The 25,798-nt window shown below is 40.7% G+C and overlaps 1 protein-coding gene across 2 annotated transcripts in view; it reads right to left on the bottom strand.

The window, feature by feature from the left end:
• The window catches only part of LOC123961028 (neurogenic locus notch homolog protein 1-like), a 49,415-nt gene that overhangs the window by 12,506 nt on the left and 11,111 nt on the right, over positions 1-25,798 (bottom strand). For both annotated transcript variants that reach the window (XM_046036125.1, XM_046036121.1), the window contains exons 3-25: positions 21,851-22,113; positions 21,381-21,719; positions 19,564-19,686; positions 19,197-19,430; positions 18,144-18,299; positions 17,566-17,751; positions 16,517-16,630; positions 13,179-13,292; positions 12,760-12,993; positions 12,565-12,675; positions 10,250-10,442; positions 9,409-9,554; positions 9,145-9,258; positions 8,283-8,402; positions 7,711-7,863; positions 7,352-7,580; positions 6,565-6,766; positions 5,980-6,133; positions 5,604-5,788; positions 4,751-4,883; positions 2,049-2,306; positions 1,564-1,676; positions 57-628 (exon numbers count right to left, since the gene is read on the bottom strand). In XM_046036125.1, the coding sequence (XP_045892081.1) occupies positions 57-628; positions 1,564-1,676; positions 2,049-2,306; positions 4,751-4,883; positions 5,604-5,788; positions 5,980-6,133; positions 6,565-6,766; positions 7,352-7,580; positions 7,711-7,863; positions 8,283-8,402; positions 9,145-9,258; positions 9,409-9,554; positions 10,250-10,442; positions 12,565-12,675; positions 12,760-12,993; positions 13,179-13,292; positions 16,517-16,630; positions 17,566-17,751; positions 18,144-18,299; positions 19,197-19,430; positions 19,564-19,686; positions 21,381-21,719; positions 21,851-22,113 (4,446 nt within the window). The remainder of the gene's footprint in view (positions 1-56; positions 629-1,563; positions 1,677-2,048; positions 2,307-4,750; positions 4,884-5,603; positions 5,789-5,979; positions 6,134-6,564; positions 6,767-7,351; positions 7,581-7,710; positions 7,864-8,282; positions 8,403-9,144; positions 9,259-9,408; positions 9,555-10,249; positions 10,443-12,564; positions 12,676-12,759; positions 12,994-13,178; positions 13,293-16,516; positions 16,631-17,565; positions 17,752-18,143; positions 18,300-19,196; positions 19,431-19,563; positions 19,687-21,380; positions 21,720-21,850; positions 22,114-25,798) is intronic.

A 25,798-nucleotide genomic window follows, 5' to 3' on the forward strand; every position in this document is an offset into this window, starting at 1 on the left:
GGAATTTGAATTCTTATATGAATCTGGTCTAATTTATAGACACAAACACCACTCACTTGCACTGTCCTTCCAGATTCTGGCAGTCAAACCCATCGTAGAGACATCCAGCGTTGTCACACTGTGAATCGCACTTTCCATCATTGAAGTATCGCCAGCACTGCAGCGAGGCAGAGCAGTTTTTCCACGGATCGTTGAAATTGAGCGAGCAGTCGCCATTGTCCCAGCCACACGCGTGGTTGTTACAGAGCACATCGCAGAACTTGTTGTGCTTAGCTTCCTCACACTGCGGGATATTGCAGGTGACCTCCACCTCCGTTGGTGGTGGGATGTCATGGCCGAACCCTCCATCAAAGTTATAATCTAGGATGTGGCATCGGAGACCGTTGAAGTTTGGGGGGCAGACGCAGTGGTAGTACGGTGCCTCAGAGGTGTATTCACATGTGCCACCATTGTAGCAGGGGTTGGAATTACAGGGGCTGTCAGTGGGATACTGGCACTCAGGTCCAGTGAAGGACGGGGTGCACAGACACTTGGGACTTTTATGGCCAGAGATGCAGGTGCCTCCATTGCGGCAGTGAAGGCTGCCGCAGGCCTGGGCGTCATATTCACACGTGGAGCCAGTAAAGCCCTAAGAAGAGGACAAACAATAAGAAAAACACATTTGAATTAGGAGTATAATTTTATTTTAACCAATACTTTAGACCTCATTATTTTCAAGACGTTCCAAAATTTCCAAAAACGTTGGAATTTATCTGTTTGTTTTGACATTAACTGTACAGTAACTTGCACTTAACTTGCAATTACCAAAAGTATATTTTGAACTATCCTTGTGACTATAGGTGTCAAGACTTCAGAGCAGTTTCTTCCCTAAGGCTGTGCGACTCCTTAATTCATCCTCAGCACTCCATCATGTAAAATATTTATCCACCCAGCTATTGTATATAATTTTTGTATTTAACGTTTGTTTTGTATATGTGAATATAGTAGCATAAAGGGAACTACAACTTAATCTTGTTATACCACCCTGTGTTGTAATACGATAAATAAATCTTCCATGTACCATGTACCTTGTCTATAAGTAGGAAACATTTTGATGTGTGAGGACATAAAATCTGAGTGAAAATTAGTTCAGTGTCTTTTTAAAAAAATCCTTAGAATCCTTAAGAACTGGTCCGTACAGGTTTCTGTCAGAGGTGAACGTAAATTAAATCATAGAAAGAGGCAACAGAGAACCAACCATGATAGTCCTATTTGACTAGTTGTGTGTTTTCATTTTGTGCATTGGCAGGTAGGTCAAACGTGTGCATGTGTGGTCTGAGTTTACTAGTATTGATCTGGGTACAGAATTCACATGCTTGCAATGCGGGGACTAATCCCCTCTGTGGGGACAAAAATCTGTCCCCCACAAAGTTAGAGGTTAGAGTATGGTTTAAAGGTAGGTATGTAGCAGTTACAGTTAAGCTTTGGGTATTTATCTGGGCAATTGATTGATTTATTTTATTTAATAAAATAACCCTTATAAGTGACAATGATCTGTGTGTGCAAGAGTGTGTTGGCACTCACAGGAGGACATTTGCAGATGAAACCATGTGCAGTGTTACTGGCAACAGCACAGGTCCCTCCACTGCGACATGGTTTTCCCTTACAACCATCAAACACTGTGTCACAGCGCTGACCTACACAGGAGTTAAAGAGGATGTTAATCATACTGTGTAAATGTTAAATATTCTAACATTTCCTGCTATGGTTTCATTTGGGCCAATATAATGTGAAGAAAAAGTAAAAATGTGCTCATTACAGTTGTCAAACCAATCCTAATCAATCAATTGACTAATTGTCAATTTTAAGAAATTTGCAAAACCTCAACAGAGCAATTTCAAACATAGCAATAAGTCTTAAGTAGAGCATCAAATGTAAGAACTTGGGTTTTTAAATGGACTGGGGAAAACAAACACATCAGTTGCAGAACCCATTATCAAATTTATCCCTTATGCTCTTAGTTGACTCTAAATGGCTGACAAGTTTCCTCCCCATGACCGACTGTTTACCTGTGTATCCGGTGCGACACTCGCAGCGGTAGTTGTTGGTGAGCTGGATGCAGCTGTGAGTGCCCCGCGGGTCACACGGGTTGGAGAGACACTCATTGACGTCTCCCTCGCAGCGCTCCCCTACGTATCCTGCAGGGCAGATGCAGTGGTAGCCTCCAACTCGATCCACACACTTCCCTTTGTTGAAACACTTGGGCTCTTTGGTGACTGGGTCAGTGAACGGGTTGCAGTCGTCCATGTTGATCTCACAGTGCACACCTGAGGGAGGTAAGACAGGGGAAGAGGGACAAGGAAAAACTTTATTCCTTGCTGTTTTTGCAACATTTAATCTTAGACGTTTAACTCTTTACAGGATGCCTTATGATAACGTGATGTAATCTACTTTATTGCCATAACCATTTTCTCTCGAATCGAATGATTCAACAACTCTCTAAAGAGAACTTATAAGATTAAGCAAGAGGTTCTATTCATAAATGCAAGGCCGACCGGTGGCATAGGCAACATAGGCGGTCGCCTAGGGCGCAAAATCACAGGGAGTGCCGGTCGTAAGAGAAGGTTTTCAACTCCGCTCGAATTAACTCCGCCCAGCTGATGCAACACTGGCGGTTTTAATCATGTGCACCTTTGAATCTAGACAGTAACGAAACTGGTAGAGTTTTGCAATACAAACATCTTAAAACTGAAGCGCAGCCTTGCTCTGTTTTGGACTGTGAGCTGCACTTTATCGGAGCTGCTGAAGTTAATGTGTGAATTTGTAGTGAGATTTCTGCCTGATCAGTAGTGTTTTTGGTTGGTTTCGGTTTCACATGCAGCATGCTGTCCCAAACTGTGTCGGTCGAACAACAGTCTAAAGGGCTGGCTATATACCAATAACGTAATGCACACCAGGACCAACTTAAAAATATTATGAATTCCTATTAAATGATGATGTTAGTCTCGTAATATTTTTTTCTGGACATGTCAGAGAACACTATAGGAGAGATTCTGAATGTGCAAAAGTTTTGAACATAAGCAGAAAACCTGCTGAAACACATGGGCAATTAAAGTCCAGGAGTTTATAACTGCATTAAAATGAATTAATTTATCACTGAGGTGAAAAGGTCCCAAGTAGGCCTATTAAAATCGCCTAGGGCTCCAACACTGTCAGTGTTTCATGCTGCTGTGCCTTATGGTCAATTAAGTAAAGTTAAAATATTTACATGATGGTTGCAGTCTGATGGGGTTACATGGTATGGGCTCATCATTTTTGTTTAAATAGTTGTAAAAAAAAATCGTATTAGTGTTTTTGCCATTAAAAAATGTAAAATAAATCTATAATACAATAATCCAGGTAGATTTGTAAAATGACATTTGCTGGACAAACTCAGTTAACACTGCAATTAAACAGTTTTGTTTTTTTAAAGGGTTTTGACATATTCTGAGCAGCTCATTTGCTTTTCTCTTTCATTGCAAGAGAACCGCTTTTGATCAGTGTCCTCTTGCAGTAGCAACTTTTGGATATAGGGACAAAATCTGGGTGAAATTTGGTGTAGTTATTTGAGACTTTTTTCATTTAAAGACTATTCATTTGAAATAGTTTGTCTTTATTTGCATTGCTTGTGGTTTATATTAATTGATTTTAATAGTAAAAATTCAATTAAAATTGACCAAACAGTAGTGTGGTAATTGGCTGTGTAGATGATTATGTTGTATGTCTTGAAACAGGGCTATTTTGCATCAAGCACTATTGAACGAGTTCTTAATATAAGAACAAAGCTAGAAAAAGTTGAGGTGTCCAGAAATTAACTAATAATTACAAATAGAGACTTTAAAGTGGCAAATAAACAGAATTTCAATGGTGTCCTGTCTCAGTAATGAAATATACTTTAGGTTGAAACAGAAGCAGGGCACGGCACAGGGAGGGACTGTTTGTTAAGTATTATAGTCAAAAAGTTGAGATATGTTTTAAAAAAATATTTTTCGAAGATATTTCAGAATCTGGTAAAGAAAAAAAACCTAAAACAGTGAACTTCAAAAATCACAGTTTAAATTTAATGATGGATTTTCTTGGGCGGCACGGTGTTGCAGTGGTTAGCACTGTCGCCTCACAGCAAGAAGGTTGTGGGTTCAAACCCTGGTTGCCCTTGTCTTTCTGTGTGAAGTTTGCATGTTCCCCCCGTGTCTGTGTGGGTTCTCTTTGGGTGCTCTGGCTTCCTGCCACCATCCAAAGACATGCACGCTAGTTTGTCTAGGTGTCTCCACAATTGTCGTCAGGATGTGAGTGTGTGTAGTTGTTTGTCTATGTGTGGCCCTGCGATGGACTGGTGACCTGTCCAGGGTGTACACTGCCTTTCAATGTAATGCCCAATGTAAGCTGGGATTGGCTCCTGCGACCCTGTACGCAGGATAAGCGGTGACGATGGATGGATTTTCTTTATGACATTTTTTACTTGATCAAAATAGCTCCAATAATATGTTTGCTTTTTTGGGATACACCCAACTCCGCTGGTACTTTGGGCTGACCTACAACACACACTTCCTTCATATCTGAGGGAAAAATCGATGGTGTATTTGACAAGTAGAGGAAGGGATGGAGGCAAGATGGGAGGAGTTTTCAGACATGCCCTGGATGCAGTTAAGCCCTAATTAATGAAGCGTGGAGATTGAGAGGAGTGAATGGGGAAGCAGAGTGGTGTGGAGGAGTGTGTGTGGGGTCTGCTGACCTTGGGTTCCCCGGGGACAGGAGCATTTGTAGGTATTGATCAGGTCAATGCAGGTGCCCCCGTTCTGGCATGGCTGGGAGAAACATTCATTGATCTCGTCAGAGCAGTTGGTGCCCACGTATCCTGGCATGCACTGAGAGAGAATAGGAACAAGAGAGAGAGAAGAAGAAGCCAAGAAAGAGGAAGAAAAGGAATGGAGAGCGAAAAGCGAGGGAAAAGTTTAATCAATGTCTGACATGAAACAAAGATGGGTTTTGTTTACCTGGCTGTTTTCTGGCCTCCATCCTGCCAAGGCCAGCAGATCCTTTATTGCAGAGGAGATTAACATAACCAAGCTTTTTGTCTTCTATTTATAAACAGGCCTCTTCATTAGAACTGCCTAGTGTTGTTTCAGCTGAAAGGAAGCCTGTACACCCAGGCATTTTTAACAAATTCATGATACAAAATTGAGGTTTGAAATGATAAAAAGTATAAAATGAGGTGAGCAAGTTTCATGAAATTGGAAAATGTAATAGGACCTTTGAGATGCCAAGTAGAGTGGCAATTAAGATTCAATTTGTGATTAAAATCAAGATTAAATTAAAAGAAACTACATGATTGGGCTGATTTTCAATGAAGAAATTTCACAACACAAACACAACATATGTATATTTAATAAATTACTATTAAATGTAAAATAGCATACCTGACAAATCTTTCAAATGCCTTGAGTCTATACATGTTACGAGTCTATTTAGACTTGTAAGTATAACTTAAAAGAGATTGACATTATTATTAAATTCATATTTCAGTAGCATTTTACATTAGAATTATGCAAAACAACTGGACGCATAGTTTTTTTCAGTGCTGTTACCTTGCAGGTGTATCCACCTAAGAAGTCAGTACATGTGGCTCCATTTTGACAGGGGTTTGGGGTGCATTCGTCCACCTGCTCCTCACAGTAACTTCCAGTATATCCAACCTGGCAATGGCAGTAGTGAACGTTTCCTGCGTCCAGACACTGACCCGAGTTACGACACAGATGGGCAACATCGACTCCTACGCAGCAAAGGTGAGTCAGTAGGCTTTAGTGTTGTGTTTTGATAACGTAATTTGATCAAGTGAGATTGGATGAGCCTTTATACATATTGTGATTTTAATATATATAATATAGAACATATGTGCACAAAGCAGACTGACCTGCAAACACACACAGAAAGATTTTTTAACCCCGGTAACTCCCATTTTACCTCTCTGTTTGGCTGCCACCTCACAGGAGACACTTGGGACGTCACAATAAAGTCCAGTCCAGCCAGTCTCACACTCGCAGCTATAAGTGGTTCCCCTCTGCCAGCAACTTCCCCCGTTCTTACAGGGTGACGAGTCGCACCAGCGAACCAAGTTCTGAAAGTTGCAGTCACACAGTATTTACACTTTGAATACACTTTTTACCAATTTAAATATCAGCTTTAATTTGGTGATTTGCAGGTCAAAAGAAGTATGAAAGTCTAGGTTACAACTGAGCTAAACTTGGTTGGAAAGTAGTTTTGCATTTAAATTATTATATGGTATTTCAATGTTAAACAGGTCCTAACGACACAATGGAATATAGGAATGCTATAGAAACAACAGCTATACAGTATCCAAGACATAAAAAAAAAAAAATTTACTTTTCAACCAAATCTATGCCAGTTTTTACCTAGACAAATATGCATCATTTCATCTGCAAATCACCAAATCATTGTTTCTTTATTACACTCGATGAGAGGTGACTGGAGTAAAACTTCAAAGACAAACAGGCTAACTACACCTAAAGCCTCTCTCCATCCTCATACCTGACAGTTGAGTCCAGTGTATCCATGTGGGCAGGTACACTTGTATGTGCCATAGCTGTCCTGGCAGGTGCCACCGTTCAGACAGGGTTTGGAGTCACACTCGTTGATGTCATGCTGGCAGTAGCTCCCGGTGAAGCCCGGTGGGCATAAACATGTAAAGGTGTTGATACCATCCACACAGCTACCGCCATTGAAGCAGGAGCTGCAGAAAAAAAAAAGATACGAATGTTGTATGAAATTCACCAAAATGAACCTTTTCTGCAGCTTTTTAGGAAGAGGAGGAGAGCAAATAAATAAAACTCTCATTACCTGAACTGCAGGTAAATTCACATAATTTGTCAGCAAAAAGTTCACTTACCACTTCATATTCAGATTTACACGATTTCCCATCTGTGTACAGCTACATTGATGATTTTGATGGCAACTAGTCTTGGCATTTTAACAACTCTACAGTTAAAAGCTCATTTTGGGTACGTGCTACTTAACCTACTGTTTATGGGACATCTCTACAATAAAAGAGATGCTGAAGTTAGCTTTTGTATATTGTTCCTCCACCAGAGGGGGCAGTGGTGGAAAAAGAAAATGGGCTTCACAAGTGGATGAAAGTGAACCTGTTGATCTGACCAGATCCCTCACTCACCAGTCTGTGTAAATACACACTGAACAGCGTTCATTTGCCTGTCTTATCTTTTAAAATAAAAGCTGTGGGGTTTGAATATGATATGAATATGAGCTCTTGATACTTTGTGATACTAATATGACACTTTCTGATCTGTATCCTCTGTACCTCTCAGTGCAGTCGGGGGTGTTATTTTCACAATGGATTCCACTGAAGCCGGGTGGGCACGTGCAGGTGTAGCTGTTGACACAGTCGGTACAGTTGGCTCCGTTCTTACATGGGTTGCTTTCACACTCATTGATGTCCTCCTCGCACTTTGTGCCCCGAAAACCAGGCAGGCAGGTACATAAGAAGCCATTCACCTCGTCCTTACAGAGGCCTCCGTTGCTGCAGGGGTCTGTGGGAAGAGGGATAACAAGTAGGTATTTGACTTGAGGTCTTCGCAAAGTGCCGCTTTTTGGTTGTAATGAGTCTACAGCATATTAATTAAGCAACAGAAGTAAATGGAGAGAGACTGGAGAACATACTGGGCTTGCAGTCATCCAAGTTGGTTTCGCAGTGGCGTCCAGTGAAGCCCGGTTTGCAACCACAGCGGTAACTGCCCAGTGTGTTCTGGCAGGTTGCTCCATTGCGACAGGGATTCTTCACACACTCTTTGATATCCACCTCACATGTTTGGCCTTAATGGGAAGGAAAAAAGTAAATTTGTCCTCCTCTTTGACAAAAAACAAGCACATATGGGTAAGAGGATAAAATAAGACAACACTTTAATTGATACCCGGGAGGCAGAATAAGTAAGTATATAAGTAAAAAACTATATAAGTTAATAATGAGTGAGCTGTGTCAAACTAAACTTTAAATCTTCTGCACAGCAGTACAATTTGGTCGAACTGGTCAAATCCTGACAAAATGTGAAAGTATCCATAAAGAGAAAAGGGTGTGTGAACCTAAATAATTTAACTCCTTAATTTTTAGTTCTGAAATTGGCTTTTCTCTGTTGGGAATACATATGCAGACATATATGACCACCTTTCTGCTGACAATTATAAATAAATTGTTCCTGTAGGAGATTTGCAGACACATTGGAGGTAATGTTTACCTTGCCATCCTTCAGGACAGACACAGGAGAAGCTCTGATAATCCTCCGACTCCTGACACATCCCTTCATGCTTGCAGGGTTTGGTGCTGCAGGGCGCCATCAGGGTTTCACAGTTCTCTCCTGTAACAAACAAACACGACAGTACTTCTATTAAAGCACAGCTTTAATTAAAAATAATTATAAAATGTGTTTAACTTTTACTCTGTGATATCATGTAGGAGTCATGAACTTGGAGATAACCCAACCCAAATGGACACAGAATCATCTTTCAGTCAGTGCTATCATAAGATTGTAGCCAGGTTCTGTCAGTATTAGAGGCCTGCAGAGACATTTCCCTATCTGTTTCCACAACACACAGCTCGTACAGGAAGCCGGCTCCATTTTCCGGCCATTGTGAAGCCATTTGCTGTTCTGTGAGACAGGAAGCAGGCAAACAGGAAATGTGTCAAGCACCCCGTTCCCACCCCGGCACAAGAAAAAGCCTTTTATTATTCAAAGTCCTGTGGATTTTTCCAAAAAGACGACTTTACAAATAGAAGAATACTTGCCCTTAGCCTTTCCATCATTATCTGTTCTGTCAAATAATAAGTGAGATGACATAAAAATATTTTCCAGCTCTCTTATCAGTGATGCTTGTGTATCACAGAAGAGCAGAGTGAGTCAGAGGTTTGGTGTCTTTGAGCCCAGAGGAAGTCTTGCTGTTGAACTTTACTCAACAGTTATTTCATCCGTCACACGTTTTTCCTCTTTGCCCAATGACTTCAAGTGCATAGGCTGGGGAAACTGTCCCCATAGCAAGGAAATACCAGAACACCAGGCCAACACATAGGCATATTAAATATTTTCAATAATATTTTCATACCCGTGTAAGGCAGGATGCAGTTGCACTTGTAGCCTGCGACATCGTCAATGCACGTCCCTTGGTTGAGGCAGGGGTTGGAGGCACATTCATTGATGTTGGTCTGGCAGTTTGGGCCTGCAGTTAGAGTGGACAATATATCACACACAATTCAGTTTAAATTGAAGGTCAACAGTCAAGTGGCATGGAGGTAAGTGTGGCTTGGATGACAAACACACAATATATAAGCCAAAACACGTGCATTCACACAACAACACAAATACTGACCGGTGAAACCCATTAGACAGGTGCAAACATATCCGCTGGTCATGTCCTTGCAGGTTCCTCCATTCATACATGGGTTGGATTCACACTCATTGTTGTTGATGTCACAGTTTTCACCACTCCAGCCAGAATCACACAGGCATTTATAGCTGTTAGGGAAAATATTTGGGAAATTTCTCTCAGTAATAAATCTCTGCAGTTACATTCAATCTGACAGACGTCTGTTGGATAGTTAGATGTTAGAAGTTTTTCTTTCTTTTGTTAAAAGAATAGTTTAACATTTTGGGATATAAGCTTATTCACTTTCTTGCTGAGAGTTCGATAAAAGATTGATACCACTCAAATCTTCGTCTGTCTAAAGATATTATTTTTAAATCCACCTACTTTACATGTCTAAAAGTCAGAATAATCATTTCCCCCTGTTTCCAATCTTTATACTAGCTTTATATTTAAGGGACAGATATGTGAGTGGTATTGAAGTTCTCATCCTACTCTTGGCAAGAAAGCAAATAAGCATACTTCTTGCTCTGGTATGACCTGTGGCTAATGTTTGAAACTTTGGGTAGATATTTCAGTAAACTAAATGTATCAAATGTTTCTTATTAGATATTTATTTTTTTCATTTCATCCTCAAAAATATTTTCTAAATTTGGAATAAAAATAATACACAACCAACACATAAATGTATTGTACTGATGCTTTTATTTGGGTTGAAAGATGTTTTACAGTTTATTTTAAATCAATCCTTTTTTAATGCATTCAAAAGATGATACAGTGTGTAATTTAGTGACACACACGGTAGCATAAAATTGAACGTCTTGGATCAGCTTGTAGACTGGCTCACCCATTGATCTTGTCATCACAATGACCGTGGATGCAGGGATTGCTGAAGCACTCGTTGACCTGGGAGAAGCAAGTGGCATCATGGTAACCTTCTGGACACACGCAGGTGAAGCTGTTGATGCCATCAATACAGGTGCCGCCATTGTGGCAAGGGTTGATGGCACACTCGTCGATGTTGATGTTACACATGGTACCTAAAAGAAAAGCGTAGTCTTAAAGCAATGGTTCTCCATTTTGGGAAATACGCTTATTTGCTTTCTTGCCAAAAGTTAGAGAAGAAGATTGAGACCACTGTAAACTAAATATGACTGGCTAAGCTTATCATTAAGACTGAAAACAGGGGGAACCAGCTAACCTGGCTTTGTCCAAAAGTAATAAAATCCACTTAATAGCACTTCCACACTGCAAAAAGTGGGATCACAAAAACAAGGGAAAAAAGCATTAAAAATTAAAATTATCTGCCAACAGAACAAGAATATTTCACTTGCTATTAAAGGACAAAAAAACTTGAAACAAGTGAAATTCTCTAACATAAAAGCCACCTGGTAAGAAGAAATATCTTGTCAGACAAAAACAAGTATATTTTGCCTTCAATTAAGATAATTAATCTTACTTAGATTTTAGTTTTTGCAGTGTAAAGCTCACTAATCAACACATTGCATCTTGTTAGTGTAATCCATACAAAAAAACAAAGTGTAAAAACAACAAGGCATGTTTATATGGGAGGATATTTGCAGGACTATTTCTTGGCCAGGTGCATTGACTTCTTGTCTTGCCAGGTAGGAAGTAATTCCTTCTGGCCAAGAAATAGTCTTGCACCTAACCCCACTTAAACAGCATGACTGTATTTTTTACCTAGTCAGGCTAGCTGTTTCAAGTCTTTATGCTAAGGTACGCTAAGCGCCTCCTGGCTTTAGCCTCATAGGTAATGGAAAGATATGAAAGTATTTATCTTCTCATCTAAGTCTGCCGTCACATCACATAATGTGTTTATTGATGTATAAAAAGTGAAGTGGCTTGGAAATAACTGCAACCATTTCAGCAACACCTGTCAACAGGACAATTACACACTCCATCTGAAGTATTATTTCAAATACACAACGCCAACTCACACACCAACAGACAAGACCTCTAGACAATGAAGTCTATTTCTCAGTGCAGTGAATGTATCAATTTCTAGAAACATGAGGGGTTTTAAGTCCCTCTTTGTCGGTCAGTGGTGATGCCATTCAGCCTGGTGCCACGCATAACATAAAGGCAGCCCATTTAGCTTTAAAGCAGGGGCCAGATTCCAAGCTTTTAAAAGCTCAACTTTCAGGAATCTTTCAGGGAATCTTTTCTCCTGCTCAAACCCCAGGTGACTCTGTGTGCCAGTGTATGTGTGGGTCCTCTCTTTGTATGGGAGGGTAGCTTGCGTGTCCTAACAGCAGCAGGTTGGGGACAGGGTGGAGCTGGAAAGTGACACCGGTCGAGCCTCAGAGGAGTGAATACTCTCGTTCGCCATCTGCCACCCTCCCTCCCTAGACACACACACCTCCGTCCATACGTTCGGTCCTCCAATCCTGCAACTTAAACACTCATTTTGTCCACTGGTCACCTGAGATGGCTTAAATTCAATTTACTGTCGCAGAGAGCCATTCTGAAAATTGAAGGGCTACAATGATTCAATAGTTTGAGAGAGAGAGAGAGTCACCTCTAACACACTAACAAGGATAACTTTCCCTCTTAGGGCGCAGCAGCAAAATAACTAACTAGGCTACAAAAAAGTCTCCTATTTTGTTGATCATTTTGTGTTTGTGTTCTAAAGGATTGTACTGGTTGAAGTAATTGTTGTTTATTGTTTATTATTAATTATTTATCTATTCAAATTTTTTTCCTTCTTGTTAAAAAACTAACATTCAGTAATACGTCATTTAGTTTTGGCAATAATAAAACTAGCAAATATTCATGACAATAATGATTGATTTATTTGATTTGATTTGAGAGAAGATTGCAAAGTCGTCTCGTCATTCAGAAATAAAAAAATTGCAAAATAGCTATATTTTTTTCATTGATACTCAAAACTTTCTCTGCGATAGTCTCTGATTATATTTGTTGGTATGTGCTTGTTGTTTAAGGTTATGTATACACGTCTGGTCATGTTTCTTGAAATTTGATATATCTGTATAAATGTTTGTTCTCTTCATACAATTCCAAACATTCTGCTCTACTCTTGATTTCTTGCTTTTGCAAAGAGGTTGAGCTAAATCAACTGCCATATAAAAGCCACACACTTCAAGACTGAGCAATAATATGACAAATGCTCTGTGTACTTACCTGTGTAGCCAGGTTCACAGGCACACTCGTAACCATTGATCTTGTCAATGCAGGTCCCATAGTCACAGGGACTGCTCTTGCAGTCGTCAATGTTGATTTCACAGTTGATTCCTGTCAGAAAAATTGCTTTCAGTAACCTTGAATGTCTGAAAAAAGTTATGTTTGCATCTGTATTTAAATGTGAGTGGTGGTTACCTGTGGTGCCCTTGGGGCAGCTGCAGATGTAGGCGTTCTCTCGGTCCTGGCAGGTGCCTCCGTTCCTGCACGGCTGGCTCAGACACTCGTTGATGTTGGTCTCACACAGCCGACCAGTGTATCCAGGGTTGCAGTGGCAGCTGAATGAGGCCAGACCGTCAATGCAGGTACCATAGTGGCACGGGTCAGAATAACACTCATTGATGTCCGTCTCACAGTGCTTCCCAGTGTAGCCTGGCAAAAGAGTTATTATGAAGTTATGTTCTCATTTTTATTAACTTGTTAGGGTGTATTTCACTGGTTTGTTATCTTTCTACAATTCCAAACATTCCACTTCCTTTTCGGCGGGTCGGAAAAGTTTCTTCTCTATAATTTCAGCTTTTGTTAAACCTTTTCTACTGTTGTCGAAACTTGTATACCTTCAGTGCAATCGCAGGTGTACTTGTTGGGTCCGTCTGTGCACTTGGCGCCGTTTTTGCATGGCGTGCTGGCACACTCGTCAATGTCTATCTGGCAAAGGTTCCCAGTGAAGCCTGCAAAAACAAATAAAGAGTGTTACAGTGTGCATGTCAGCATGAAGGTGTGTGTGTGTGTGTTTGACTGCATGTCTGTGTGTGTGTGTGTGTGTACAGACATGGCTACTGTGTTCTCAACATTTCAAACCAGTCCCACTCATAATACTGAGCACATACTAAAGGGGCTCTCAACGAATCAGAAATCTGCATGTTAATTAACAACTGTGCAACACTACTAACTCCCTAGTTTCCCTTTCACTTCTTTTCAGCACGACTCCAGCAGCAGAAGGGAGAGTGGGGGAACCAATTCGTTTTAAGCAGGGGGAGGGAGAGAGGGAAAGAAATGAGGGAAGAATGAAAGTTGCGAGGCCTTCTGACCAAGGGGTGAGAGACAAAGGAGGGCCTGTCTGCTCAACGCAACACCAAACTGAGCCCGTTGCCTCTTTTGTCCAACCAAAACTTTTCCATCACAATGCACATTCTCCAGTCTTGCTTTCACCTCCTCTCCACCCCCCACTCCCTGCCTGCCGCTAAAAAGAACCACCTTGACCTTTGACACTCCACTATTCAAACTTCTTGTCATTCAAAATCAACCATCGGGCTTTATCCTTTTTCCTGGAGATATTCTCATCTCAGATATTTTCTTGTCATCTCCCCTGTCACATGATAGTACAGTCCAAAACTAGTATGATGTTGATGAAGAGATTAAGTTCCACCCTCTTCCTCCACCACCGCAGGAACACACAGTTGGTTGCTTATAAAACTCGGTTGCAGCTAATCCAGTGAGGAAGTATATGTGTGACTGGCGGTGACACTCATATTTACATACATACACATACATACAGGGGTTAGATAATATCAGGGGCTCTTAAAAATACAAAGTTTTATTCAATAAAAATGCTAAAGATTTGGTACCACTTTTTAATAAGGGATTAAAGCAGTTATAAGAAATAACTACTGGCTAAAAATAATGATTAATACTTTTAAGCTATAAATAACAGCAAGGTTAGTGTTGCCAGGTTGGGAAAAACTGATTAATGAACTATTACCAACATTTATTTATAACTGGATTGTTACAAAAGAGAAATGACCAGAAACACCAGCCAAAGGGATTGTTTTTTACAACACTGCAAGAACAAGGCACCGTTTATCAAGGGTTTATAAATCATAACTAATGGCTTTTATATGATAAATAAAGAATTTATCGATCAGTTATAAAACATTTTTCTGGGGAGCCGGGTTGTAAAAAATCCTTTGGAGGTTCCTGCCACCCTTTTCCAGAAGGCAAGTTGTCAAACTGGCAACCCAAAGTTGTTTTCATTAATGGCTTAAAACTAATCTATAAAGCATTAGTAAAATACGTATTAACGATTATTAAAGCCATTAGAACCCAGATTTTTTATTTCACTGGAATTTTAACAACTTTCTTATAATATTTTCTAGCTCGAGTGTCTGTATATTTTAATATGTACATTAATAAGCCATTAGTAAAAACTTATAAACATTTTATTAACATTTATTACTGTCTTAATGGGAAGTGGCACTAAAAATTAAATTTTTTTGTAAAGACTATATTATTTTAATTTGACTAAGAAACACTGCCAGCAAATTAAATAGAACCGCACATGAACTACTGAATCAACAATAAACAAAACAGCCAACATCATAAAGAAGAAACACCAGTTTCTCCTGTATACAACATTGCGAGTTTCCAGCACTGGGCAAGAAGCCGCAACAAACCTCAGCAGAGTGTTTTTTTTGCCAAGATGCAGTGCAAAAGTTTCTTCACAGCTCAGTTACAGTGCCCCAAAATGTACTCCTGAGTGAAATAAAAAGGTTGAAGAAAAACTCTATGAAAGAGTTTCTTACCCAGATGCACACATATGCATACGCACACAAAAGATGAAGCAGAATTGCAAGCATGCACAGGGGCACACACGCATCATGCACTTCAGCAGCCAATGAGGGATTTATCCCCAGACTGCTGGAATCAGACATTTCAATGGCTCTCAGTGGGGTTTCCATGGCTATTCCATGTACAGAAATAATAAGAGGGGACCCTCGCTTCGGGCCTGGCTCGCAACTGGGACAAATTTACATCTCAAGCAGGGCGGTTAAGACCCCTTCCCCTTTACCCCTCCCTTCCTGCTTCAGCATAACGGTCTGTGCGTCTCAACACCCCCCCCTTCATCTTTCCTCCCAAAAAACACTTTCACCACCACTTTGTGCTTCTTCCTCACATAACCCTCTCTCACTGTCACACGCAGAGTTTTCTTAGGCATTAAGCTCTTGTGTTCCCTCTTGTACCCCCTCTCTATTAATTCTAAAGCTTCCTTGTTGGGGTGTCTCTCTCTCTTTCTTTCTGCCTTTCCTTCTTCCTTTCTTTTTTCTCTCAACAGGAGGAATCCTCCCTCTCTCCACCCATGCCGCCTTTGATCCACCCAACTCGGAGCTTTGCTATTTTCCTCCCCGAAAAGAAAGAACGGAAAAAAAAAAAAATCACTTCCACCTCGATGATCCCACTGAAAGAATGCAAAACAAAACAACACATTTGGGTAGTTTTGAAGATAGTTCCTTGCCTTCTTATTTTCTCTCTTTAACTCTCTATCCAAGATTCAATAATTGCATTCCTTCATCCCTTCCTTCATGAACAAAACATCAATATGTCTTGTCCAAATAGTGTAACTCCAATGGCATTTCTGGAAAAAAGGCTGCAGCAAAACAACCAGCTGCGCTCAAAATACACCAAACGACTACCTCATTTACCCCCACAGCACAGAAAATGTCATTTCATTAATACATTTTGTTTTATTTAGCATAACAGTAGCTCTGCCTGCTATTATTAGCTCTCTCTTGTTCTCAGTCACATTCAAAAGTCTTGTTTAGATCCACAAGTTTCTGCTCACTCATCACACTTTGTAAAATGGATAAGAAACTTGTTTAAAAAGTTCAAACTTCCTCAAGCCTTTCCCTATAGATTTTTTTTTTCTCTCTCGTCCTCGACTGCTGCGTTCGTTTGGGGCTACCCGGGCCTGCGTAAGCCTGCCTCAGGGCTGGGATTAGTGCCCGTCCAGAAAGGTGTTTGTGTGTGTGTGTGTGTGTGTGTGTGTCTGGGTTTGAGAGATAGATATAGAACGAGGTACAGAGAGAGAGAGAGAGATCGACCTCTGTGCCCCCTGGCCCCACGCCTCCTCCCCCTCCACTCTCCCTTCCCCTCCTCTGCAGCAGTACGGCAGCCTCACCTGTAGGGCACTGGCAGTGGAAGGCGTTGATCTTGTCGATACACTTGCCGTTGTTCAGGCAGGGGCTGTTGGCACATTCGTCCGTATCGATCTCGCAGAACTCCCCTTCGTAACCTGGCCAATTAGCAAGGGAGGACCAGGAGGGAGATGGATTGGTTAGACAGAGACACAGTGAGAAGCATTTTCACACTGCTGTTATATACTGCTGTAACAGATTTAAATTACTCACTGGCTGTACAAATAGGTGAGGGAATTTAATTAGCAACTATTTTCTTGTAATCAATTAATCATAGTAAAAATGGCTGTCATAATGCATGCTGTGTTTTGTGCAACCAACACTCCAACACCTCCAAATTCGGTTTACTATCACATACGACAAGGTAGAGCAGCAAATTCCTCAATATTGAGAAGCTACAACTAGACGTTTGGCAATTTTGCTTGAAAAACTACTTTTGTACTTTTTTTTATGATTGATCAATTATGATAACAGTTGCTGATTATTTTAATAATTGCCAAATCGTTTAAGCTCTATTTGTAAGATAAATTACTTTGTTGATACAGTGTCAGAGAAGGTGACACCTTCAAATAGCTAATTGTTTCTGACCAACAGTTCAAAACCCAAAGATTTTCAATTGACAGTGATTTAAAATAGAGACAATCGGCAAATCCTAACATTTGAGAAGCTAGAAACTGATTTGTTGGGGATTTTCCTCTTTATAAAATGCTTACATGATTAAGTGTGTATCAGAGTTGTTGCTGATTTATTTTCAGTTGATAGACTAACTGATTAATTGAATCACTTCAGCACTAAATATGCACCATGTGACTTGTTCAAAAGCCTTCATTTACTGTAATATGGCAACATTATGCTAACCAAATGTCATTTCCACTATATTTGAGGTTAACAATAAGAAAATTTGTGATCATGCCCAACGACAACATGAAGGGCTGTGAAACGTGTTAAATGTCACTCCAAAATGTGGTCCACTGAATATCACATTTTCTGGTCAAACAGGGATGTAATAACTAACTCTCTCAAAATGTCTTACCTGGCATGCAGATACAGTGGAAGTCTCCTATCTGGTCCAGGCATGTGGCCTCATTCATACACGGGTTCGACATGCACTCGTTGATGTCCAGCTCGCAGCGCGGTCCCACGTAACCCTGTTGGCACTTACACTGGAACGACCCCATGGTGTTTATACACTTCCCTGCATGCTCACATGGGTTGGAACCTGTTTAAATAGATTAAAACTTTTACTTTCCTTGACTTTGACAGGCCGGACCAGGAGCAATCTGACTGTAAAGATATGACAATGAGATGATTTGGGTGGTTTAGTGTTTTTTTACGAAGCCAAACCAAAAGCCTTGACTGTGTGTGATTATGGCAATAATACCCCTGAGGGTGTTATTTACTCATAATTATGGGCACAATTATGGGTGCAAAGTACCCATAATAACAGGAAAGAATGAGCTCGTATTGTGACTTGTATAAAAGAGTTACGAATGCATGCGTGATGGTCGAAAAGCTTTCTTCACAGTGGATTAGTTAAGCTGCTCCCTGAGATAGTTTAAATATGTCCTCAATCATTCAGATTGTTTGCAGGTCAAATAATGTGAGTTTTACCAAGTGAGCACTCGTCAACATCCAGATCGCAGGAAGCTCCAATGTATCCTGATGGGCAGGTACAGAAGTGATTTCCATTGACAGGGTTGGTGTCACAGTTGGAGCCTTTCTGACAAGGGTTGCTGATGCAGGCATCATCCAGCTGGCACAGCAGTCCTGGAACACAGTACAGAATATGGACTTTATGATACTGGTCTTGGGGAGTATGACTGCGTATGTCGAAAAGCTGCATAAAGTCTTTTGTAGCTCCAGAGGGAGCTGTGCAAGTACTGCCTCAAGTGATGTCACGTAGCTCAAAGCTACATTAGCTGCTTCTAGTAGAATAATATCTCTGGTTCTGCTGCATCAACTTTGATCTTTTTTTTATAAACTATCCATCATGAGTCAAATAAAATGAATAGGAGTGCAATGCTAAATCAGTGGAGTACTCTGTTGAACTTTACTAGGCAGATTTTATGAACTGCAAATCTTCTAAAACCTCAGTACCTCAATTCCATGCAACATAATGGTCACTTTTATGACTCCAAGTCAAAGTTTTTTTGTTTCACATGACACATATAGGTTGAGGTAGGCTGGCTTAAACAGAAAGAGATGTTGATAAAGTGCAGTATCTAGTATTCAACAGATGCACTACTATAAGCACACATGACAACAGGTATTTACTTTGATAAAGATTAAATTTTATTTGAGGAGGAGAAAAAAAGGTTAAAAAGACGTCTCTGCAACAAAGTAATGGACTGCTTCACATTAGTGTCTTCAAAGCGTCATCAGCAAAAAACACACTCATGTTTACCAACATGAGCAGCTAAGGACATCAAAACCACAGGAGAAACCAAAGATCAGCAATTAATAATGTCACTTTCTCAGTACTTAATCACTGGTGTTGAGTTTGAAACATTTAAATTTAGTTTTAATTTGTTACTTCCCATTTCGTTTACACCCACCATAAAATGCCATTTTGTGAAAGAGAGCTTATCTATAGAATTTAAACTTTTACGATTGTTGTATTTTTTAAAAATAAAATCATTTCCTGTCATGCAAATATGCAAATACCTGTGCGGCCATGGGGGCATTCGCAGTAGAAAGAGGCTACGCGGTCATGACAGGTGGATCCTTGGTGGCATGCAGCACTGGCACAGTCATCTATGTTTTCACTGCAGTCGTCCCCAGACCAGCCATTCACACACACACACTGGTAGCTGCCGTAGATGTTGTGACACGTGCCGCCATTTTGGCAGGCGTTGGGCATCAGCTGGCATTCATCAACATCCTCTGTGCACAGCTGACCTGTGGGAGAACAAGGGCTCAGAAGATTAAAGTGAAATTGGTTTGCATCCCAAAAAACTCAAGTGATAATAACTTTAGTTTCTTAACTAAGAAAGAGCAATGACACGCTATACTGGAACATCACTATACAAACCTGTAAATTCTGGTTTACACTGGCAGTTGTAGGTGTTGACTCCATCTACACATGTCCCTCCATTCTGGCAGTCATGACCTGGACAGTCATCAATGTTATGGTTACAGTTTTTCCCTGTGAAACCTGAAACAATGAAAGAAATATAAGTAAAAGACTGTGAATTTGTTTCTTTTAATGTGTAATGTCTGCTAGTGGAGGCTTCAGATTTTCAGTTACTTGTTTCTCCTGGTTTGAAAACAACAAGCTCCCATTTACAACAAAGGGAGTGAAACTTCTCTGCAGTTAAATGTGGTCAACTGTCTTTTTCCTCCCAAGAAAGAAGGCAGCTGTACCCTTTTGAGGTTTGTGGCAACCTCGCCATGTAATAACATCCACTCTGCTATACAGTTACTCAACAGTCAACCGCTGGACTGTACATGTGGCATGCTGGGTAATATAAAGTGAAATTCAAAACCAGCACAAGTCATCAATTCTTTTTGGTCATCTTTATGAAAAGCATTCAGAGGTTTCCTAAATAACTGTTTGTTTACTTCTGCATTCAAGGCATACAGCTAATAAAGCTGACTGATATCAGTTTCTAATAAAAGATTTAAGTGAATTTCAGATATTTCTGCAAAATAAAATGGGAATCAGTGTTTGTTGCCCTCAACTACTGTACCTTCACTTGAATATATATGAGAGTACGAGAGGACCACTCTGTTACATAATTGTACGCTGTGGTGTTTGATAAGCCAATATGGTGATATGGAGGGAGATGACATGCAACAAGGGGCCTTACCTGGACTTGAATTGGGGATGTTGAAATTACGTACAGCCCAAAGTAAAGCTCTTTTTTCTTTATTTTTCAGGGAGTGGAGTTCAGGAGTGGAGGCATTTAATGTTTAGCAGAAGCATGATATGACTGTTTTGTCTACAGGACAAGAAGCAAAAACAGGAACCATAATGTTCTCCAAAGTTTACTTGTAAAAAATGTTTTTTGTCAACCTTCCTCTGTATCTTTCCATCAGAAAAGATGATCATTTACGTAAAAACAATTGGATGGAAACCTACTGAGAACAACTTTTTTTGTTTGTTTTTTTGCAGGAATTTTTTAAACCTGCATTGTTTACATCCATGTTTGTAAGCTTGCACAGTTGGTATGGAAAGTTGCCACGCAAATGCATTACATTTCTGTCCTCAGTGGTAACAGACAAAAACAAGGCAAAGGTAGTCTGTGTGGAGGCGATGAGGTGGTGGGTAGGACTATAGGCTATAGTCCCGACAAGCTTTGCTTCAATCTGCTATGTGAAAAGGATGTTGTCCTTTGACCATTTCCTTATGATAAGCCCCAATGCCTTCCTGCTCTGACTTGTTCACACACTGTACACACCAAAGTAGAAACACACACACATGTACACACACAAACACACACACACACACACACACACACACACACACAAACACACAGAGGACACAACATAAGCAGGAACAGCCCTGCCTTAAATGACATCATCGCTTAACCAGCAACTGCAAACCATTCCTCTTTTGTGGAGCATTTCATACTCTGACAGAGGAGGTTGAAAGTGGTTGCTGCCACAAAGCTAATAAGCTACAATAGCTTCCTCCATTTTGGACTGTCCTGCTCGCCATTCCCTCAACAGAGCAAAGCTGTGAGTCAAAGTTCACCAAAGTTGAATTTGACTTGTAAAATTCACATGGATTTAAATGCTGGCGTGACCAGGCCTTAAACGATGGAACAGCAGATCATCACATCAATAAAGACTCTAAACCTCCTGTAATGTAGCTCTTCAACCCTGAGTTTAGTGTGATGTTGCTACCTGGCACACAGGAGCATTCGTAGCTGGTCTCTCCCTTCTGGATGCAGGTGCCTCCATTATAGCAGGGCGATGGGTTGCAGGGAAGGTAGCGGCTTTCACAGTGCTTGCCTGTATACTCCTGCGGGCACTGGCATCTGTAGCCACCGACGTCATTGATGCACGCCCCACCATTCTTGCAGGGCGACGGGTTCACATCACACTCATTGATGTCCTGTTTGCAGGTCTTTCCAAAGAAGAAAGGTGTGCAGGTACAGATGTAGTGGGACTCAATGGCGGAGCACTGCCCACCGTTGGCACATGGATTTGAGGCACAGGGGTCGGCTTGTTGGCACAGTTTACCTGAGAGCAAAGAGAAATGATGATCTACTATAGGCAGAATAATATTCTGTTGCGACACCTCAGATATGTCTTATGACCAACTCCCAAGTTAGAAACCACTGCTCGATTGTCATAATACTGCTGTGTGTTACCTGACCATCCAGGCGGGCAGTGGCACTTGAAGGTCTCAAGACTTTCAAGCTCGCAGGTGCCTCCATTGCGACACGGTGAGCTGATACACACATTGTTGATGGGTGTAAGGCAGCGGCGGTCGGTGTAGCCTAGTCTGCAGGTGCAGCTAAAGTCCATCGTGCTCCCCTTGGACACGGCACGACACGTGCCACCGTTCATGCATGGCGAGGTGGTGCACGGGTCACGAAACTGGCACTTGCTTCCTACGTATCCATCCCGGCACCTGGGAAAACACAGGTAGAGAGGTCAGTAATATTTTTTGCAGCTACTGACAGGTAAGGAATGAGAAGGTTGCATCTATGAGGAAGATAAATTTATCTTTCTACCAAACCAAGTGTGCTGAATGTTGTGCTCAATTCTTTGGTTCATGAGTTCAAGTACGGATCATCTCAATAGTATATACATGCTGTTAATTGCATATTTTATTGCATTGCATTGCATTGCATTAAACCTCTGACCCACTTACTTAACGCTGCACAGTCGATTGTGTACATCAGTATAGTGAGTTAAAATAACCTCAGCTCACCATTTAACACACCTTTAAAATGTACACAAAGACAAAAATAAGGTATTTTTAAATTTGACTCATAAATGATATGATCCAAAATTCATATCATGACAAATTGTCATATTTATCTTGATAACTAAAAGAAGCATTTTTTAAAAAATACATCAATACAACATGCTATATTATTTTTTTTGGGCTTGTCTAGGTTAATTAAATATGAATATGACATATATGATATTCTGGATTTTGAACTGACTACTTGAACGTATGTTTAGATATCAACTGCAATGAGAATTAATTTAGATCAGAAAGCGAATCATATGGTCGGTAATTTGACTCAATTTATTGTCCAGCCTGCTTCTGGGTAGGTAGGAAAAGTATTAAAATTCTCCCAAAATCTAACTTTCCCTTTAAGTTATTAATTATGAAACAAATGATTGTTAAAAAAAACATCATGAATTTGAACAATTTACTAATGATTGAATAAAAACCTTCTATCTACAAGATATATTGCTCAACAAATTAATGTCCGTCCTTCATTTTTCATATTCAAAATTACCATTACAAAGAGTGGAATTTGTCAAAGGGAATTCCCAAAAACTATTTTCATCCATCCAATCTTTTTTCAGCTCAGCCCTGATTGAGGAGTTCACAAGGATAAGACAACACCTCAGACCAGCAAGTATTCTCCCTTTGTGTGCTACTAAGTCTAAATCAGCTGCTTGGGTAAAAGTATTTACCAATAGGACTAATTATCCATTTCTCTCAAAAGATGGTCCTCTCCTGCTGTTTTTACAACTCAGCACCACAGCCATGAGAGACAGCCACGTTTTAAACCAGACATTCATTTTTCTACCGTCACCCCCAGTGAACAATGTGTTTCAGGCTGTAAAGCAGAGGAAGGAGGGGCAGAAACTCCAGTGATGTTTCTCACAGGTTTTGTCTTGAGTCATAAACGCCGCTCAGATCCCGGTGAACAAGTTCCCAGAGAGAGAGAGAGAGAGAGAGAGAGAGAGAGAGAAAAAGAAAGAGAGAGAGAGAGAGAGAGAGAGAGAAAAAGAGAGAGAGAGAGAGAGCTGCTGCAGATCACAGGGACACATTCACACATTTACAATTACAATGAGAGGAGTTCAAGGGTGTCCCCTGAGGATACGCACGGCTCAACAAAGGGGCCACACACACAGAGCATGTACACACTCATACCTAGACAGCAGTCTTTTACACACACACACACACACGGGAAGATTACGCGTGAAGATTATGCACAGGACATTGCATGCATTTTCACACACAATACTGTAGCTGATGGTCAGTCAAGTGAAACTGTGCAGCTTTGAGACTAGAGCTGAAATGTTCCTGCTAACAACTGTGTTCAATCTGATGGTATGACAGTGCAAAAACAAAAATTTTTTCATGCTATAACAAAATGTATTGAGGTCCTTTTTGTATCTCTTTCCGACACCAAAACCAACCACCTCAGACCTGCTATATTAGACCCTCCCTGCCGCCACATTCTCATATTCATCACCGCCAGAGATTCAATACAGTTGTCAACAACGCTGGGTGGCCAGGGAGGCTTGGTCATTACAAAAACAAAGCAACTACTCAATCGCACTGCAGACCAGAACAAAAAAAATCTGCCGTATTTGGAATTCCTGTTCCTAATCCATCCTTTCCAAAAGTTGAGACACAAGAAAAGCCGCCATCAGGGCACCCTTCAGCAGCTCTCAGGGCTGAAATGTGCCCGCTTTGACCCCTTTGTCAGCACTCATTCATCCTGAGGACAAGGCAGCATCTATGCTACAGTGTTTGAGCTGCAAGCCAACATTATGGGAACTTCAAAGCACCGTGCCACCACCTCAATGCTCGTTATTCTTCCCTCCCCAGAGAGGATTTTCTCCAGCATCAGACAACGGATAACGGATGGGAAGACAACGGATGGGAAGAGGATGAAACGGAAGACACACAACCTCTGTCAAGAAACATAAAAGATTTCTGCGAAGTGAATTCCTGCCCAAAGGACAATTACAATTTTTTCTATTAACACAGTGTGCAAATCTTTTGTCTGAGTCTTGTTTTCTTTGGCACAAACTTGACAAACAACAGTACTCATGGAACATTGTTGTGTTTTACACTCATGCATAAAAAAATTGTGCATAAAACATCCTGCAGACATCAAAGCAGTCTTCCCACAACATTAAAACCGGCTGTCACTCTCAAATACCTGACCAGAGCCAGCAAGTCTGTTAGCCCTGAGGGGCTGGCAGGACCATGTCCCCAAACATTCCCAGGGGGTCCAGTGTGTATGTGTGTGTGTGTGTGTATAAACGGGGACCGAGCTGTGGCCCCTCTGTAGGGACAGGCGTGTGTTTAGACAGAGTCTCCCTCTCAGGGGATTAGGCAGCCTTAGGACTGTGGTAAGGAAAAGAAAACATCACATGCTAGGCTGCCCGCTGCATAAACAGTAGTAGTGAGTGGTGGCATCTCACCACGTAGAGAGCAGAGTGCTACCTTGAAGTGTCATTTAGCCTGGGATCATTGTAGCATTAAGGTCAAACAAGCAGAGGTGTTAGAAGCCGAAAGTCAAATCAGTTCTATGCAAATTAAAAAATCTCACAATTACCAATTACTAAGTAATTAGTAAAGTAATTATACAGCCCAGAATCAATACTTTGCCTCAAAGGGCTTTACAATCTGACCCAGAGGAGAGGAAAGAGAGCCGGGGTAGGACTTAAGGCTGCTCCTGGCTAAGGTCCGGTCTGTACGAAATGGTACTCAGTCTGACAAGCGACGGGGGAAACAGAGACTGTTCTGCCCACATCATCACAGAGAACTGTGTTACATACATACACACATGCATGATACCTTGATATGACACCCTGTATCATGAGACCCTTGATTCACACAAGGAAAAAATCTTCCAAAAATCACTAACAATAGTAACATAGATACAGTAGGCCTTTTAATCAACATACTTTGATTACGTGTCTGAAAGGCAAACCAACCAGTCACAAATGTACCAGAAAGTTAAGAATCCAGTTTTCATGTCCCTCAAAACTGTCACATTTTGTCTTTGCATACAATCCTGATTTAAAGAGATGATGTCTACTATGAAATTCAACATAGTTGAGCCAAAGTACTTTACAGCAAACACAAGAGAAAAACAAAATCTCAGGACACACATAAGTCTTGATGATCTGAGTTCTTGCACGGTGTAATATGGGGAGTTCTGTAATGTAAGCAGAGGTGTGACCATTTAATCTTTTGTAAGAAAACATCTTACAAAAAATAGAATAAAAACCAATAAAAGGGAACCTCAATAATAAAAATACGAACACAATATTTTACTAATATGATTGTATCATGCTGAACACTTAAAAATTACACCAGAATTTTACCA

Source organism: Micropterus dolomieu, linkage group LG21 (genome assembly GCF_021292245.1).
Source record: "Micropterus dolomieu isolate WLL.071019.BEF.003 ecotype Adirondacks linkage group LG21, ASM2129224v1, whole genome shotgun sequence".
NCBI lineage: Eukaryota > Metazoa > Chordata > Actinopteri > Centrarchiformes > Centrarchidae > Micropterus > Micropterus dolomieu.